Raw genomic sequence first — 18,317 nt, forward strand, 5'->3', positions numbered from 1 at the left:
TATATATATTTAATAATATAGAACACTATATATAATATATAACAATATATATATTTAATAATATATAAAACTATATATAATATATAACACAATATATATTTAATAATATATAACACTATATATATATATCTCCGACCCCTTGTCTGGTGCCATTGGAACCAGTTGAACCAGTGTAACAGTATATGCAGTTCTACTAGTTGACCCAGTTAAATCTAGTCCTCTTCCTCCAGTTTGAGGAGCAGCAGGCGTTCGAGAGGAGCCGCCGCTTCCTGCGGCAGCTGGAGATCAGCTTCGGAGAAAACCCGTCACAATACCAGAAGATCATCAGGGCTCTGCAGGCAGGAAGTGACCTCAGCACCGCCAGCGTCCACGAGGTGCGACCGGCCCATCCGTCCATCAACCGGCCAATCACAACGCAGCTGACCAATGCATCCAATCTTCATGTCACTTTCTCTTTCAGCTCAAAACGCAGATGGCCGCCCTCCTCAAAGGCCACACCCACCTGCAAGGGGAATTCTGGGTATTCTTTGATGAGCTCCACCCGCCACAATCCCGCCCGGGTCAATTTGAAGAAGCCCATTGGCCGGAGGAAGGAGGAGGGGGCGGGGGTGAGGAAGGGAGTGGGGCCGGCCCGGGCCCGGGAGGCGGAGCCAGCTGCGGCTTTGAGGAAATCATTCTGCCGGAAATAGAGGAAGAGGAAGATGGACATAAGATCCCAGCAATGGCAGCGCGGCGCTGCAGGAGGAAGATGGGTTCCCATGGCAACTACAAGGTTCTTACACCTAACTGTAACAATACTGCAAGTACTACCGGTAGTACTACGAGTAGGACTTACTTGCTCTGTCTCCTAGGACTGTGATTGGTCGTACCAGGACTGGCCGTCCCATGATGCAAAGCTCCGCAGGCACCGGCGGAAAGGCTGCGCTCGTTTCCATGGCAACAAGGTTGGAACCCAGTATGCTATGGGATGGATGTATCACCATGGCAACCACCCTTCACTGTAAAAAAAAAAAAAAAAGAATTTTTTTTTTGAAAGAACCTTTTAGTCGGCCATCTTGACCACAGCAGCTTCCTGGAAGTGAAATTTAATGTTGAAATCCAATGAACACGTCAAATCAGTAACTGATAATCACCTGATCAGCACCTCCCCCCGAATCCCACCAAACGTAGCAAATCATTCAGTTCCATGAGGTTTGTTTTACAGATGATGACAAAACATATTCAGCTTTATTGATCTGTAACATATGAGTGACATATTCAACACAAAATCATATTTAATCTTCCCTTCCAGACCTCAGAGGGAGGTTGTCTGAATCCTCTTTACCCCGAGTGGACAGGAGACAAGGACGCAGGAGACATGGACGCGGGAGACATGGACACAGGAGAGAAGGACGCAGGAGACAAGGACGCGGGAGACATGGACACAGGAGAGAAGGACGCCGGAGACAAGGACGCAGGAGACAAGGACCCAGGAGACATGGACACAGGAGACATGGACGCAGGAGACATGGACGCAGGAGACATGGACGCAGGAGACAAGGACTCAGGAGACAAGGACGCAGGAGACAAGGACGCAGGAGACAAGGACGCAGGAGACAAGGATTCAGGAGACAAGGACGCAGGAGACAAGGACGCAGGACACATGCCACAGCCAGGTGTGTCGTCTGTCTCTCAATCATGCTCCTTAAAGAGCAGCCATCAGGTGTTAGTTTTATGAATTTACAATGTTGGGATGAAGGAGAAAAACAAAAACTAATTTTAAATTGAATTTTACCAACTTTTCAGGAAGAATTATTTAAAGTTGTTTTTTTTTTTCCATCTGGGCGATGATGTCAGAGGGCGTGGCCGTCTCTGGGCGGCAGCTCCTTCACTTGGTTCCACAGATAGTGAGGAAGCTGAAGGATTAGGATTTAACATGAACAAATCAAAAATATTCACACAGAAAATGCAGTTTTTACTAAATAAGTCTTGTTGTTGTTTCCTTTTTCCTTTCACACAAGAAGGAAACTGGTAAATATAAGTTAACGCTGCACCACCTCGCTGCATCTTTTAAATGAGCTGTTATTCATTCATCTGGTGCAAAGTGGCTCCTTTCTATGAAAATGAGAAAAAACATCCCATTCACAAACACCGACGCTAATAGCCCCGCTCACACCTTCCATACATATGTTAGATATATATTACATTAAAGTGATCAGACGCTTTTATCCAAAGCGACTTGCAATTATTCAAACAGCGATGGACGCAGCCATCAGGAGCAATTAGGGGTTAAGTGTCTTGCTCAAGGACACTACAGCATGCTAGCAGGAGGAGCCTGGGATCCAACCAGCAACCTTTAGATGACTAGACAACCAGCTCTACCTCGCAGCAAGCTGCGAGGTAGAGCTATATATATAATATATAGCTCCATATATATAATATTTCGACATTATTATGATATTATTATTACTGTCATGGTGTCTGGAGGTAGTGGGACGGGCAGCGTCGCTGCTGCTTCTCATAACGCTCCAAAAGCAACTTGTTGAAACTGGAAATTATTTATGGTACAAAAAGGCGTTACAAATGTTGACAAAAAAACTTTTATTATTATTCAACTCAAAAGAAAACGAAAAAACAACCAAAAGAGTAGAATTATTGAGTAAAACACATTTGATTGAAGTAATAAATGAACTGTGGGAAGAATAAGTTCATGATAGATGTAGTCGTCCACAATCACACACAGGCAGAGCCGAGTGAGGGGGCGTGGCTGCAGAGTGAGGGGGCGTGGCTGCAGCCTGGTGTCCTGAGGGGACGCACGGTGCGGAAAAGAAAATCATTTAAATTGACAACTCTGCTTCATTCCACATGAAGGACTGGGCATCGAACCGCCCAGCCGTCCTTTAAAGCTCCTGGATGTTTCCTTTGTATTTCCACATGAACCCTTCTTCCTGAAGCAGAGGGAGGTGAAGAACAAGAAGCTGGAGCCGGGGGCATAGAGGAGGAGGAGGTGGAGGAGGAAGAGGAGGAGGAGGAGGAGGAGGAGGAGGAGGAGCGTCCGTCGCCCAAGAGGAGTCGTGTGGATGAGGAGAGCTGCTCCTCGCTCGGAGCGGGCGGGGCCAGGCCCGGCCCCCCCGACGCTCCCGTCGGCGCCAAGAACATTTTGCTGACGGCGAAAGGAGAGAAGGTCGTCTGGACCAGGTCAGAGGTCACACGACTCCACCAGCAATACCATGTGGGCGGGGCTTCACCCGACAGGGCCACACCCCGATGGGCTGAGCCCCGCCCCCAAGCCAGGACGGCCCTCGAGTCCATTTCTCATTGAAATGAAAAAGAATTGAAAGTGAAAGTGATTTGATCCACGATTCAAGGTGATGACGTTCGATCCCCGACGTCCCCGTCGACCTTGACGGGATTTGAAGGTTGCTCTTTGTTCCCAGGGAGGCGGACCGCGTGATCCTGACCACCTGTCAGCAGGAAGGAGCCAATCACAGCACTTTCCAGTTCATCGCTAATCTGCTCGGCAACAAGACTCCCAGCCAGGTGATTGGCCCTTCCCTCCCATTGACCGAAACAACTTCAGACCTGCCAAGCTTATATACAGTATACACATTCATGTAGTAATACTATTTACAGTATACACATTCATGTAGCAATACTATATACAGTATACACATTCATGTAGTAATATTATTTACAGTACACACATTCATTTCGTAATACTATTTACAGTATACACATTCATGTAACAATACTATATACAGTATAGACATGTCGTAATACTATATGAAGTATACACATTCATGTAGTAATACTATTTACAGTATAAAAATTCATTTAGTAATACTATTTACTGTACACACATTCATTTAGTAATACTATTTACAGTATACACATTCATGTAGCAATACTATATACAGTATACACATTCATATAGTAAAACTATAGACGTAGACTCATTCATATAGTAACACTATATACAGTATACTCATTCTTACAGTAATGCTATATACAGTATACTCATTCATATAGTAATACTATATACAGTATACCCATTCATATAGTAATACTATATACAGTATACTCATTCAAGGCTGATCTGCTGTATGTTAATAACATGTCATGTGATCTGATCACACTCACGCGATTGGATTCACAATTCACTTTCTACTATAGTGAGATTGCTGATTTTGACATGTTTATTACTGTTTATTGTTTATTATTGGATATGGAACAATAATAGTTCATGAAAGAAAGAAACAAACAAAGTACAATCATTACAAAGAAACAAAGTACAATTGTTATAAAGAAAGAAACAAATAAAGTACAATCGTGTCAAAGAAACAAATAACTTGAAAGAAACATCTCCTGGATGCACTGGGACGCATCTTCAGTGATGTATCCTGAGATCATTGGGTGTTTCGGGTCTTGCAACATCAGACACCCTCCCCCAGGTGACCGAGCCGGGGTTGATCATGCCCCGGCTTGCGTCCCAGTAGCAACCCACGGATCTGCCCTTTTGAGCCACAGCCACCTCCTGGCTTTCTCTGCGGCTTCGCTTGCGGATTTAATGGCCCTCTTCTTGGCCGCCCCTGTCACGCCCAAAGGGCCTAGGACTTTGCAGAGAGAGCGTCCTGCAAAGCCTCTGCAGCCAACTTCTATTGGCTCGTAGAATGTCCTCCAGCCCCTGCCCCTGCACTCCTCCACCAGTTCCTGATATTTGGCACGTTTCCTTTCGTTGACTTCCTCAATGAGCTCTTCCCAGGGCACTGTAAGTTCCAGCATGATCAGGTGTTTTGAAGCCTCAGAGGTGATGATCATGTCTGGCCGGAGAGATGTTGATGCAATGTGCTGGGGGAACCTCAGCTGTTTTCCCAGGTCAACATGCAACTGCCAATCAGGGGCTGTGTGGAGGAGTCCTGTTGTTGTCTGTGGACATGCCCGGGGTCTCTCTCCCGCTTTGATGAAGGGGGCTGCCTTCTTCGGAGCATGATGGTGTTTGCTGGTGCTGATGGCCGAGGCTATGCTCTCAGCAACTGCTTTCAGAACCTGGTCATGGCGCCAACGGTAGCGACTATCAGCCAGGGACTTTGGGCAGCTGCTGAGGAGATGTTCCAAGGAGCCTCTTCCGGAGCACAGGGGACAGGAAGGTGTCTCGCTCTTCCCCCACACATGGAGGTTCGCTGGGCTCGGAAGGGCATCATAGACTGCCTGCACAAGGAACCGGACGCGGTGGAAGTCTGCCTGCATGATGTTTGACCAAGTGACTTTGCGCTGCAACACGCTCTCCCATCTTGTCCATGCCCCCTGCTGCCGGAGTCCCACTGCCCTACTCACTCGCTCCTCCTCCACACCTGCTCGAACCTCTTCCTGGAGTAGATGGTGTCTCTCCTTACCCCGGGCCTGACTCACTTGGGTCTTTGGGAAATAGCCCAGGCCTGCTCTCCCTGTCGCCAAGACCCCTACCAGTGCTTTTTGCCTTAGGCGTGACTCTGCCACCTCCACTGCCTTCTCAGCCTTCCACTTCCTTCCTGTCCTCACTTCAATCCCAGCTGATGACACCTTGCTGTCCCTGGAATCCCTGTACTGTAGGGCTTCTCTTGTACGTGCCACCTTGAATTCTTCAGTGAGCCCACTGAAGGGTAGCTGGAGGGTGTTACTCGTCCCGTACAGGGCAGCGCTGTTAAGGCTGCGGGGAAGGCCCAGCCACTTCCGAAGAAAGCCACTGCTCTTCCTTTCGAGGGATTCCACAGTTGTTACAGGGACTGTGTAGACGAGGAGAGGCCACAAGACTCTGGGCAGAATGGAGTGCTGGTAGATCCAGGCTTTAAATCTACCAGGCAGGCCGGACTTGTCCACCTTGGTGAGCCACGCTCCTAGTTGTACACCAAACTCCTGGATGGCAGCAGAGTCTTTCAGGCTTGAGTCAAAGAGCTTCCCCAAGCTCTTGACTGGTTGCTCCGTGATGGATGGGATTGCAGTTCCAGAGATCGAAAACCGGAACTTGTCCATCACCTTCCCCCTCTTCAGTACCATGGACCTCGACTTGGAGGGCTTGAAACTCATCCTAGCCCATGTGATGAGTCTCTCCAATCCCTGCAAGATCCACCTGCTCCCTGGGACTGATGTTGTGATGGTAAGGTCGTCCATGTAGGCTCTTATAGGGGGCTGGCGAACACCAGATCTGGATAGGGGCCCTCTGCATTCTACCTCTGCAGCCTTGACCACCATGTTCATCGCCAACGTGAAAAGGGTAATGGAGATGGTACAACCTGTTATTATTCCTTCCCCTAGGCGATGCCAGTCTGATGTTACTGACCCAGAAGTGAACATGAGCCTGAAGTTGGCATAATAATCCAGGATCAGGTGCTTGATCTTGCTGGGAACATGGTGGAGGTGTAGCGCAAGCTCAACCAGTTTGTGTGGGATGGACCCGTAGGCGTTAGTCAGGTCCAACCACAACACAGCAAGCTGTGACTACACCAGTGTGCTCTAGGCAGCCGGGAGCTCCAGGAATCCCACCCTTCTGTACCGAAGTGTCGATGTAGTTGTTCTTGAGGAGAAACTCGGTCAGTCTTCGGGAGACGATGCTATGAAACAACTTCCCTTCCACACTCAGTAGTGAAATTGTCCGAAACTGGTTGATGTTTTTCGAGTCCTCCTCCTTGGGAATCCAAACTCCCTCTGCGCACCTCCACTGGTCGGCCACTCTCCCCCTTCGCCAGATCACCTTCAGGGTCTTCCACAGGTGCCGGAGAAGCTCTGGGCAGCGCTTGTAGACGAGGTAGGGTACACCACTGGGGCCTGGGGAAGATGCTGAGCGGGCTGCCTTGATGACCTCTTCAACCTCCTTCAGGCTAGGCTCCATCAACTTGAACTCTGCTGTTGGTGGGGCAGGGCTGATGAGAGCTTTGTTGGGTCCTAGATCTTGTTCCCTCAGTGGGTCGCTCATAGTGTTCTGGAGGAAGTGGTTCACTTCTTCTCTTGAGCACTCAAGCCGGCCACTGCGTTTATCCCGAAGCAGCTGTTTAGCAAAACGGAAGGGATTGGCAATGAAGGCCGCTCGCTTCCTGGCTCTCTCTCTTCCCCGCCTCCTGTGCCACTCTGCTCTCTGGAGGGTTAAAGTAAAGTACAATCGTTACAAAGAAACAAATAAAGTACAATCATTACAAAGAAAGAAACAAATAAAGAACAATCATTACAAAGAAAGAAACAAATAAGGTACAATCGTTACAAAGAAAGAAACAAATAGAGTACAATCGTTACAAAAAACAAATAAGGTACAATCGTTACAAAGAAAGAAACAAATAAAGCACAATCGTTACAAAGAAACAAATAAAGTACAAACATTACAAAGAAACAAATAAAGTACAAACATTACAAAGAAAGAAACAAATAAGGTACAATCGTTACAAAGAAAGAAACAAATAAAGTACAATCGTTACAAAGAAAGAAACAAAAAGAGTACAATCGTTACAAAGTACAATCGTTACAAAAAACAAATAAGGTACAATCGTTACAAAGAAAGAAACAAATAAAGTACAATCTATACAAAGAAACACATAAAGTACAATCGTTACAAAGAAAGAAACAAATAAGGTACAATCGTTATAAAGAAAAAACTAATAAAGTACAATCGTTACAAAGAAACACATAAAGTACAATCGTTACAAAGAAAGAAACAAATAAAGTACAATCGTTGGCTGCACCTCCATGATGCCAAGCTCCCGTTGCACCACCTCCCAAAGCTGCTCTACTGGGTTGACATGTGGTGAGGGTGGAGGCCGTTGGAGAACAGTCAACTCATCGTCATGTTGAAGAAACCACTATGAGATGCTTTGAGCTTTGTGACGTGCTGCATTATCCTGCTGGAAGTAGCATCACAAGATGCTGCCCTGTGCTTATTATGGGATGGACATGCTCAGCAACAATACTCAGGTACGCTGTGGCCTTTAAACCATGCTAAGCTGGTACTAAGGGCCCAAGGTGTGGCAAGAACATATCCCCCGCACCATTACACCACCTTCAACACCACCACCACCAGCAGCCTGAACCCTTGACAGCAGGCAGGATGGAGCCATGCCTTCATGTTGTTTACACCACATTCTGCTCCGACCATGTGACGGTGGCAGCTGAAATGGAGACTCATCAGACCAGGCAACGTGTTTACAATCTTCTATTCCTCCATTGTCGGTGCCTGAGTTTCCTGTTGTGAGCTGACAGGAGCAGCACCCGGTGTGGTCTTCTGCTGCTGTAGCTCATCTGCTTCCAGGTTCCACGTGTTGTGCCTTCACAGATGCTGTTCTGCAAACCGTGGTTGTAACCGGTGCTTATTTGAGTGACTGTTTCCTTTCTATCGTCTGGAACCAGTCTGCCCGTTCTCCTCTGACCTCTGACCTCAACCAGGCATTTTTGTCCACACAACCGCCGCTCACTGGATGTTTTCTCTTCTTGGGACCGTTCTCTGTAAACCCTGGAGATGGTTTTGCCTGAAAATCCCAGTAGGTCAGCGGTTTCTGAAATACTCAGACCAGCCCGCCTGGCACCAACAACCATGCCATGTTCAAAGTCACTTAAATCCCCTGAGCAAGTCGTCCTCACCATGTCTACATGCCTCCATGCAACAAGCTGCTGCCATGTGATTGGCTGATTATCTATTTGTGTTAACAAGTGATTGAACCTACCTACCTAATAAAGTGAGTGTATATATGTAAATATACATATATATATATATATATATTTAGTGTAGTTGTAGCACCTGTATAAATAAACTATATCTATATTTCAAGTTCACAAGATTATTTGCTACATACATATACATACAATCATACATATATGCAGTGAAATGTCATGACACCTGGTGATTACGCACAATAAGCTCTACAAGCTCAAAAAATAATAAAAACCAAAATGGGCGTAGTGCTGTTGTAGCACCTGTATAAATATACTATATCTATATTTAGTGTATTTGTAGCACCTGTATGAATATTCTATATATACTTAGTGTAGTTGCAGCACCTGTATGTATGTATGTATGTATGTATATATATATATATATATATATATATATATATATATATAGTGTTGTGTAACCTGGTGGTTTCGTTGCTCAGGTGTCACGGAGGTTTTGGGTTGATGCAACTGTTTATATATATATATATATATTTAGTGTATTTGTAGCACCTGTATAAATATATATATAATTTATTTTATTTTTTTGTGTGTGTAGTTGCGGCACCTGTATAAATATAATATAATAATAACATTCATTTGTATAGCACATTTCATACAAGGATTGCAGCGCAAAGTGCTTCACATCAGTAGTTTAATAACAATAGGCAAGTGGCAAGTGCAGTTATTATGGAAGACAGTTAGAAATATAAAAAGTATAAAAACAATAAGAGCAATAATCAACATCGTATCCAATCCTGGTGTTCTGATAGGTTACTTTGAGTTATCATAATCTAGTTGCACAGCAGACATGAACATACTAATTTATCGTATTAGATCCTAGTGTTCTAATAGGTTACTTTTGGTTATCGTGATCTGGTTTCATACATACACAAACATATTTATTTGCATCATATCAGAGACTAGTGCTTTGATAGGTCACTTCATTTGAAGAAAGAAGAAACAGTCTTTATTCATCACACAACACACCACACTACAACACATGCTTGCACACACACACACATGCACATGCTTGATGGTGCTGGTGAAATGGTTCCTCTGCTTTGACCCATCCTGGCTTGTCCTTCCTCCGGGGGCACAGCCAGGAGCAGTGGGCAGCGTACGTGGACGCGCCCGGGGACCAGGTGATAAATGTCCATTGCTGGTCAGACAAGGATGGGTGGATGTTTTTGGTGGGGGTCCTTACTGACGTGAGGTGGCTCCTATTTGGGAGATAACCCGCCGGAGCACAGTGCCAACAGCGCCCCAGGCGGGAATCGAACCCCTGCTGTGAGGCAGCAGTGCAATGCACTGCGCCACCGTGCACCATGATTAAGAAAATAAATTTAAAGTTTGGTAGTATTAAAAGTATTAAAAGTTCACATCGTAGTGTCAGATCATAGTGCAAGGATGGGGTAGTTAGTGAAATGCTTTGGTGAAGCGATATGTTTTAAGCTGCCTTTTGAATATATCCAATGTGTTTGCTTCTCTGATATTTGTGGGTAGTGTATTCCATAGTTTTAGGGCATATTTAACAAAGGCTGCATCACCAATCAATTTTTTACTGCTTCTATTGATCTCTAATAGCCCTGAGTCAGATGAGCGGAGTGTTCTGGCTGGTGTGTAATTTGTTAGTGAGTTTGCAATGTAGCTAGGTCCTTGTCCATTTATGGCTTTGTATGTGAGTAGCAGGACCTTATATATATATATATATATATATATATATATATTTATATTTATATATATTTATATATATATATATATAATTTATTTATTTTATTTATTTTTTTTACTGTAGTTGTTGCGCCTGTATAAATATATATACAGTGGGGCAAAAAAGTATTTAGTCAGCCACCAATTGTGCAAGTTCTCCCACTTAAAAAGATGAGAGAGGCCTGTTACTTTCATCATAGCTACACTTGGACTATGAGAGACAGAATGGGGGGAATCCAGGAAATCACATTGTAGGATTTTTAATGAATTATTTGGTAAATTCCTCAGTAAAATAAGTATTTGGTCACCTACAAACAAGCAAGATTTCTGGCTTTCACAGACCTGTAACTTTTTCTTTAAGAGGCTCCTCTGTCCTCCACTCGTTACCTGTATTAATGGCACCTGTTTGAAGTCGTTATCAGTATAAAAGACACCTGTCCACAACCTCAAACAGTCACACTCCAAACTCCACTATGGCCAAGACCAAAGAGCTGTCAAAGGACACCAGAAACCAAATTGTAGACCTGCACCAGGCTGGGAAGACTGAATCTGCAATAGGTAAGCAGCTTGTTGTGAAGAAATCAACTGTGGGAGCAATTATTAGAAGATGGAAGACATACAAGACCACTGATAATCTCCCTCGATCTGGGGCTCCACGCAAGATCTCACCCCGTGGGGTCAAAATGATCACAAGAACGGTGAGCAAACATCCCAAAACCACACGGGGGGACCTAGTGAATGACCTGCAGAGAGCTGGGACCAAAGTAACAAAGGCTACCATCAGTAACACACTACGCCGCCAGGGACTCAAATCCTGCAGTGCCAGACGTGTCCCCCTGTTAAGCCAGTACATGTCAAGGCCTGTCTGAAGTTTGCTAGAGAGCATTTGGATGATCCAGAAGAGGATTGGGAGAATGTCATATGGTCAGATGAAACCAAAATAGAACTTTTTGGTAAAAACTCAACTTGTCGTGTTTGGAGGAGAAAGAAAGCTGAGTTGCATCCAAAGAACACCATACCTACTGTGAAGCATGGGGGTGGAAACATCATGCTTTGGGGCTGTTTTTCTGCAAAGGGACCAGGACGACTGATCCGTGTAAAGGAAAGAATGAATGGGGCCATGTATCGTGAGATTTTGAGTGAAAACCTCCTTCCATCAGCAAGGGCATTGAAGATGAAACGTGGCTGGGTCTTTCAGCACGACAATGATCCCAAACACACCGCCAGGGCAACGAAGGAGTGGCTTCGTAAGAAGCATTTCAAGGTCCTGGAGTGGCCTAGCCAGTCTCCAGATCTCAACCCCATAGAAAATCTTTGGAGGGAGTTGAAAGTCTGTGTTGCCCAGCGACAGCCCCAAAACATCACTGCTCTAGAGTAGATCTGCATGGAGGAATGGGCCAAAATACCAGCAACAGTGTGTGAAAACCTTGTGAAGACTTTCAGAAAACGTTTGACCTCTGTCATTGCAAACAAAGGGTATATAACAAAGTATTGAGATGAACTTTTGTTATTGACCAAATACTTATTTTCCACCATAATTTGCAAATAAATTCTTTAAAATTCAGACAATGTGATTTTCTGGATTTTTTTTCCTCATTCTGTCTCTCATAGTCGAATTTTACCTATGATGAAAATAACAGGCCTCTCTCATCTTTTTAAGTGGGAGAACTTGCACAATTGGTGGCTGACTAAATACTTTTTTGCCCCACTGTATATATATTTAGTGTAGTCGCAGCACCTGTATAAATATATATATATATATATATATATTTAGTTTAGTTGCAGCACCTGTATAAATAATATATATATATATATATATTTTTTAGTGTTGTTGCAGCACCTGTATAAATATATATATATATATTTTTTTGTGTGTGTGTGTGGGTAGTTGCACCTGTATAAATATATATATATATATATATATATATATATATATATATATATATATATATATATATATATATATATTTAGTGTCGTGTAACCTGGTGGTGTCGTTGCTCAGGTGTCACGGAGGTTTCGGGATCTGATGCAACTGTTTCGAAACGCCGCCCGTCAAACAGGCTCAGAGGATGAGACTCCGCCTCCTGAGCTGCAGGCCAATCACAGAGAGGAAGAGGGGGCGCGGTCGACCAGCTGAAGGCAGACTGCTTGGTTCAGACATTTTAAAACGTGACGCAGCATCTTTGATGTTTCATACAATGTAAACAGGTAAGACGTCAACATGTAAACAAGACTTAACTTGTAAATGTAAATAAGTTGAATAAGCTCATTAAAGGTTCCAACACATGCTGCTATTATTGTCATTATTATTATTATTCTATACTGTCTGTAGAAAATACTCATTAAGGTTCTAATCTCATTTAGGTTCTAGTATGAGAGTAGAACCTTAATCTCATTTAGGTTCTGCAAACTTAGCTTCCACTCTCATTTAGGTTTGTGGTGGATGGGATGGTTTGAGCAGCCACACCTGACCTGGATGGAGGTGATGGGGTCAGGGTGGCTGCATACCTGTTGCTAATTGGTTGGTTTAACGAGCAGCAGGTAAAACCCACATCCCCACACTCACTCAGGAGAGGAGCCCTGTCATGACATGTTCCATCTGCTCCTGGCTTGTTCCAGCTAGCCTCCTCTCTACATTAAACTGCTCCTGGCTTGTTCCAGCTAGCCTCCTCTCTACATTAAACTGCTCCTGGCTTGTTCCAGCTAGCCTCCTCTCTACATTAAACTGCTCCTGGCTTGTTCCAGCTAGCCTCCTCTCTACATTAAACTGCTCCTGGCTTGTTCCAGCTAGCCTCCCCTCTACATTAAACTGCTCCTGGCTTGTTCCAGCTAGCCTCCTCTCTACATTAAACTGCTCCTGGCTTGTTCCAGCTAGCCTCCTCTCTACATTAAACTGCTCCTGGCTTGTTCCAGCTAGCCTCCTCTCTACATTAAACTGCTCCTGGCTTGTTCCAGCTAGCCCCCTCTCTACATTAAACTGCTCCTGGCTTTTTCCAGCTAGCCTCCTCTCTACATTAAACTGCTCCTGGCTTGTTCCAGCTAGCCTCCTCTCTACATTAAACTGCTCCTGGCTTGTTCCAGCTAGCCTCCTCTCTACATTAAACTGCTCCTGGCTTGTTCCAGCTAGCCTCCTCTCTACATTAAACTGCTCCTGGCTTGTTCCAGCTAGCCTCCTCTCTACATTAAACTGCTCCTGGCTTGTTCCAGCTAGCCTCCTCTCTACATTAAACTGCTCCTGGCTTGTTCCAGCTAGCCTCCTCTCTACATTAAACTGCTCCTGGCTTGTTCCAGCTAGCCTCCTCTCTACATTAAACTGCTCCTGGCTTGTTCCAGCTAGCCTCCTCTCTACATTAAACTGCTCCTGGCTTGTTCCAGCTAGCCTCCTCTCTACATTAAACTGCTCCTGGCTTGTTCCAGCTAGCCTCCCTCTACATTAAACTACTCCTGGCTTGTTCCAGCTAGCCTCCTCTCTACAATAAACTGCTCCTGGCTTGTTCCAGCTAGCCTCCCGCTACATTAAACTGCTCCTGGCTTGTTCCAGCTAGCCTCCTCTCTACATTAAACTGCTCCTGGCTTGTTCCAGCTAGCCTCCTCTCTACATTAAACTGCTCCTGGCTTGTTCCAGCTAGCCTCCCCTCTACAATAAACTGCTCCTGGCTTGTTCCAGCTAGCCTCCTCTCTACATTAAACTGCTCCTGGCTTGTTCCAGCTAGCCTCCTCTCTACATTAAACTGCTCCTGGCTTGTTCCAGCTAGCCTCCTCTCTACATTAAACTGCTCCTGGCTTGTTCCAGCTAGCCTCCTCTCTACATTAAACTGCTCCTGGCTTGTTCCAGCTAGCCTCCTCTCTACATTAAACTGCTCCTGGCTTGTTCCAGCTAGCCTCCTCTCTACATTAAACTGCTCCTGGCTTGTTCCAGCTAGCCTCCTCTCTACATTAAACTGCTCCTGGCTTGTTCCAGCTAGCCTCCTCTCTACATTAAACTGCTCCTGGCTTGTTCCAGCTAGCCTCCTCTCTACATTAAACTGCTCCTGGCTTGTTCCAGCTAGCCTCCTCTCTACAATAAACTGCTCCTGGCTTGTTCCAGCTAGCCTCCTCTCTACATTAAACTGCTCCTGGCTTGTTCCAGCTAGCCTCCTCTCTACATTAAACTGCTCCTGGCTTGTTCCAGCTGGCCTCCCCTCTACAATAAACTGCTCCTGGCTTGTTCCAGCTAGCCTCCTCTCTACAATAAACTGGTGTCTACAACCCATCGTCTTCTGTGTCTCTGTGCCGGAGGCTCTGAAAACACCACTTGGGTGGCGTGTGGTAGGAGAAACTGCTACAAGGTACTACTCCCATTTAGGTTCTACTACTTGAAAACAGTTACATTTTATGTTAAACTCTATGCAATTCATTTTTTTAAATTCCACGATACCTCACATTGTTTGGAAATCATGAAACTAATAACATCTTTTTACCTTTTTTATGACACATTTTAATTTGCTTCTTTTTCTACATTTTTGTATTGTTTTCCTTGTGACAATGTCAAGTAAGAACCTCGTAAACAGCATTATAAAAATACAGAATAATATACAAAGAACATTCATAAATAATGTATCTAACATATAACTTCAATATTTCTGCCACTTTAGTAAAATCTGAATTTGACTGATCAAACAGTCGATCAAACCATTTTGACAAAAACACCCTTTGATGTTTGAACTGATTTCAAGTTGAAATTATTTAATCAATTAATTATCAATTGGAGAAGCTGCTATAACGGTACTAACAAGCTCCTTGTTGTGTGTGAAATATTTAAGTAATATTTTTAAATGAAAATAAACAAATGTATTAAGTAGAATAAAAAAATAATTCACAATGAAAATTCTAGGCTGAAGAGAAACTCAAGTTCTAAACAACATTAATAAGGCTTAACCTGACTAACCAACAATAACCTCACTAACCAACAAGAACCTGCCCAACCAACTAGAACCCGACTAACCAACTAGAACCTGACCAACCAACTAGAACCCGACCAACCAACTAGAACCCGACTAACCAACTAGAACCTGACCAACCAACATGAACCTGGATCACCAGCACGAACCTGAACTAACCAACTAGAACCTGACTAACCAACACAAACCTGAACTAAACAACTAGAACCTTACTAACCAACACAGACCTGACTGACCAACGAGAACCTGACCAACCAACTAGAACCTGACCAACCAACTAGAACCTGACTAACCAACTAGTACCTGAACTAACCAACACGAACCTGACCAACCAAAATGAACCTTACTAACCAACTAGAACCTGACTAACCAACTAGAACCTGACCAACCAACACAAACCTGACTAACCAACTAGAACCTGACTGACCAACTAGAACCCGACTAACCAACTAGAACCTGACCAACCAACTAGAACCCGACCAACCAACTAGAACCCGACTAACCAACTAGAACCTGACCAACCAACATGAACCTGGATCACCAGCACGAACCTGAACTAACCAACTAGAACCTGACTAACCAACACAAACCTGAACTAAACAACTAGAACCTTACTAACCAACTAGAACCTGACCAACCAACTAGAACCTGACTAACCAACTAGTACCTGAACTAACCAACACGAACCTGACCAACCAAAATGAACCTTACTAACCAACTAGAACCTGACTAACCAACTAGAACCTGACCAACCAACACAAACCTGACTAACCAACTAGAACCTGACTGACCAACTAGAACCTGACTGACCAACTAGAACCTGACTAACCAACTAGCAACCTGACCAACCTACTAGAACCTGTCTAATCAACTGGATCCAGATTAACCAACTACAATCTGACTCACTACCTAGAACCTGACTGACTAGAATTCAACTAGAACCTTCAGCCTTGTCTTTCTGGTCCCTTCTCTCTTCCCCAGTCCGAGGTTCCTATCCGTTCTTTATCCCCAAAACCTCTGCCTGGTGGCTGGAGGCGGGTCGTGTTGCAACGCCCCCTGCTGAGCGTAGATGGAGCCCGCCGCCTCCACGGTGAAGATGAAGTAGAGGTTAGCGGTTAGCATAGCCACACTAGGCAGGAAGGACAGGCCAAAGCCGAAGCCACGGATGCTGCTGCCCAGGGAGGCTGCCAGCCAGTACGCCAGCCTGGAAGAACCAGAACACACGCTGAGCATGCTGGGAAAACATCAACAGCCAATCACAGGCAAGCAAGGTTGAACTGCAACCACAACCAGGATGTAAGAGCTCATCATCCTTTTTATCTTACCGCCCCAGAGCGAACATGATGGTCAGCAACGGAACCAGCTTCAGCTGCCCCTGGCTGAGGTACATCGCCATGACGCCCAGTTGCAGGAAGTAGATCAGGAAGAGCGAAGCCGAGTCGGACACAAAGCGCTGATGGACGCCCACCTGCGGGGGGCACTGCTCCGCCCCGTCGCACAGCGGCTTGACACTTCCTGTTCGCAAACGGCTGATGCCGAGCACCAACCACCCTGGGAGGAGGAACAACACTTTTACACCCTACCATGCCACGCCCTCCAAAGCCACACCCCCATGTGTATTCCATATTTTCCGCGCCACGATACATCCTGACCCCCTTAAAAAAAATAAAAACAACAAATTGAGTTATTCATTCTGATCATTTTGTTCCGTGTTCTCTCCATGTTCCAGCTGCCTGGTGACCCTCTTTTGGGCCTCCAGTTAGACAACACAGCGAGCACCTTGTGTCGATTACGCACATTTTAGTATTTTTAGAGCTTATTGTGCCTAATCACCAGGTGTCATGACATTTCACTACATACATGTATGAAGGTGTGTATACGTATGTGACAAATGACCTCTTGAACTTGAACACAGTGCAGCTGCCTCCTCACCCATGATGATGGGAATGCTGGCGAACACGGCGCAGCGCAGGGTGTAGACCAGCCTGAGGGGGGCGCTGTCCAGCAGCGGTGCGTCGAAGGGCAGGAAGACGTACCCTCCCCACACCAGGAAGGGGAAGAGCAGTGCCGCCGTGAACAAGGCCACGCCCACTTTGAGGGCGTCGCGGCTGGAGCAGCAGCGAGTGGCTAGAAGGACATTCACAGTTTAACTAAAAATAATAATCGACTTTACAATAATAATAAAAGATAGAGCTGCAGGCGGCAACGCTTAGGGTCCAGTTTAGTCGTGTTAGGTATGTATTACAGTTTTCCGGGTTTGGATCAGACTACACAAATTCAGTCCGATTTTGACCCGGTTTTGTTGCAGCCGACAATTTTCCAGTATCAGGCCTGAATATGAACATCGGGAACGACGAACAGGCGTCTTTCCCAGTGTAGTGTGACATCATCGGTGACCACCCTGACCAAAGGCCCAGCGTGTCAGCGTGTTTTGTATTTTCCTGCCTAGTCTCACACCACCTACCACGCCTTCCTTGACGTTGACCAATAGGATGACAGCGTGCTCTGTGTGGCACATACCTGTATGTAAACACGGTGAAGAGAAGCCAGACACAGACTGTCCAAACCATCACATCTACACTCAACGGGTCCACCATCTCTTTTTCTTTCTTTAATTTTCTGCAGCACAAGACCGCCAGCGGCGCACACAGCGCTTCTGTCGCCATGTTTGTTGACAGCTTCCCCGCCCCCCGACGACCTGTGAACTTGCACGGTGATGATTGGTCGGGGTCTTACTTGTAGTGTTGCCAGTCTCCTCAACCGAGACGCAATGAGAATCGATGGCACTATGATCTACTCTGACGCGGTGACCGTGGTGAAAGACAAAAACATTGTGTCGTCTGACGCCGGCATAAAGCACATCATTCCGTATCGACAGTTTTCAGGGTTCTGTGAAACGCAGCGCGAGTTACAATTTTCAGAGTTTACGTTGAACGCGGAATGGGCTCCTCCGGTCTTTTGTCGTGAACAAGCGTAAATATGCAGAGCAACCGGGTCTACACCGCGCAACCCCCCGA

At 45.3% G+C, this 18,317-nt stretch overlaps 2 protein-coding genes across 2 annotated transcripts in view; one reads left to right on the forward strand and one right to left on the reverse strand.

Annotated features, from left to right (window-relative positions):
- The window catches only part of gon4lb (gon-4 like b), a 36,181-nt gene extending 23,551 nt beyond the window's left edge, over window positions 1-12,630 (forward strand). Inside the window, exons 26-32 of the mRNA XM_080005733.1 lie at window positions 231-374; window positions 461-772; window positions 852-944; window positions 1,292-1,655; window positions 2,934-3,177; window positions 3,417-3,519; window positions 12,363-12,630. Of these exons, the coding sequence (XP_079861859.1) occupies window positions 231-374; window positions 461-772; window positions 852-944; window positions 1,292-1,655; window positions 2,934-3,177; window positions 3,417-3,519; window positions 12,363-12,497 (1,395 nt within the window). The 3' untranslated portion in view covers window positions 12,498-12,630. The remainder of the gene's footprint in view (window positions 1-230; window positions 375-460; window positions 773-851; window positions 945-1,291; window positions 1,656-2,933; window positions 3,178-3,416; window positions 3,520-12,362) is intronic.
- A 2,180-nt stretch (window positions 12,631-14,810) lies between these two features.
- LOC307233798 (transmembrane protein 79-like) overlaps window positions 14,811-18,317 on the reverse strand; it is a 4,979-nt gene continuing 1,472 nt past the window's right edge. The window contains exons 3-5 of the mRNA XM_080005220.1: window positions 17,233-17,427; window positions 16,626-16,851; window positions 14,811-16,504 (exon numbers count right to left, since the gene is read on the reverse strand). Coding sequence (XP_079861346.1) covers window positions 16,303-16,504; window positions 16,626-16,851; window positions 17,233-17,427 — 623 coding nt within the window. The 3' untranslated portion in view covers window positions 14,811-16,302. The remainder of the gene's footprint in view (window positions 16,505-16,625; window positions 16,852-17,232; window positions 17,428-18,317) is intronic.

Source organism: Zeus faber (genome assembly GCF_960531495.2).
Source record: "Zeus faber genome assembly, chromosome: 8".
NCBI lineage: Eukaryota > Metazoa > Chordata > Actinopteri > Zeiformes > Zeidae > Zeus > Zeus faber.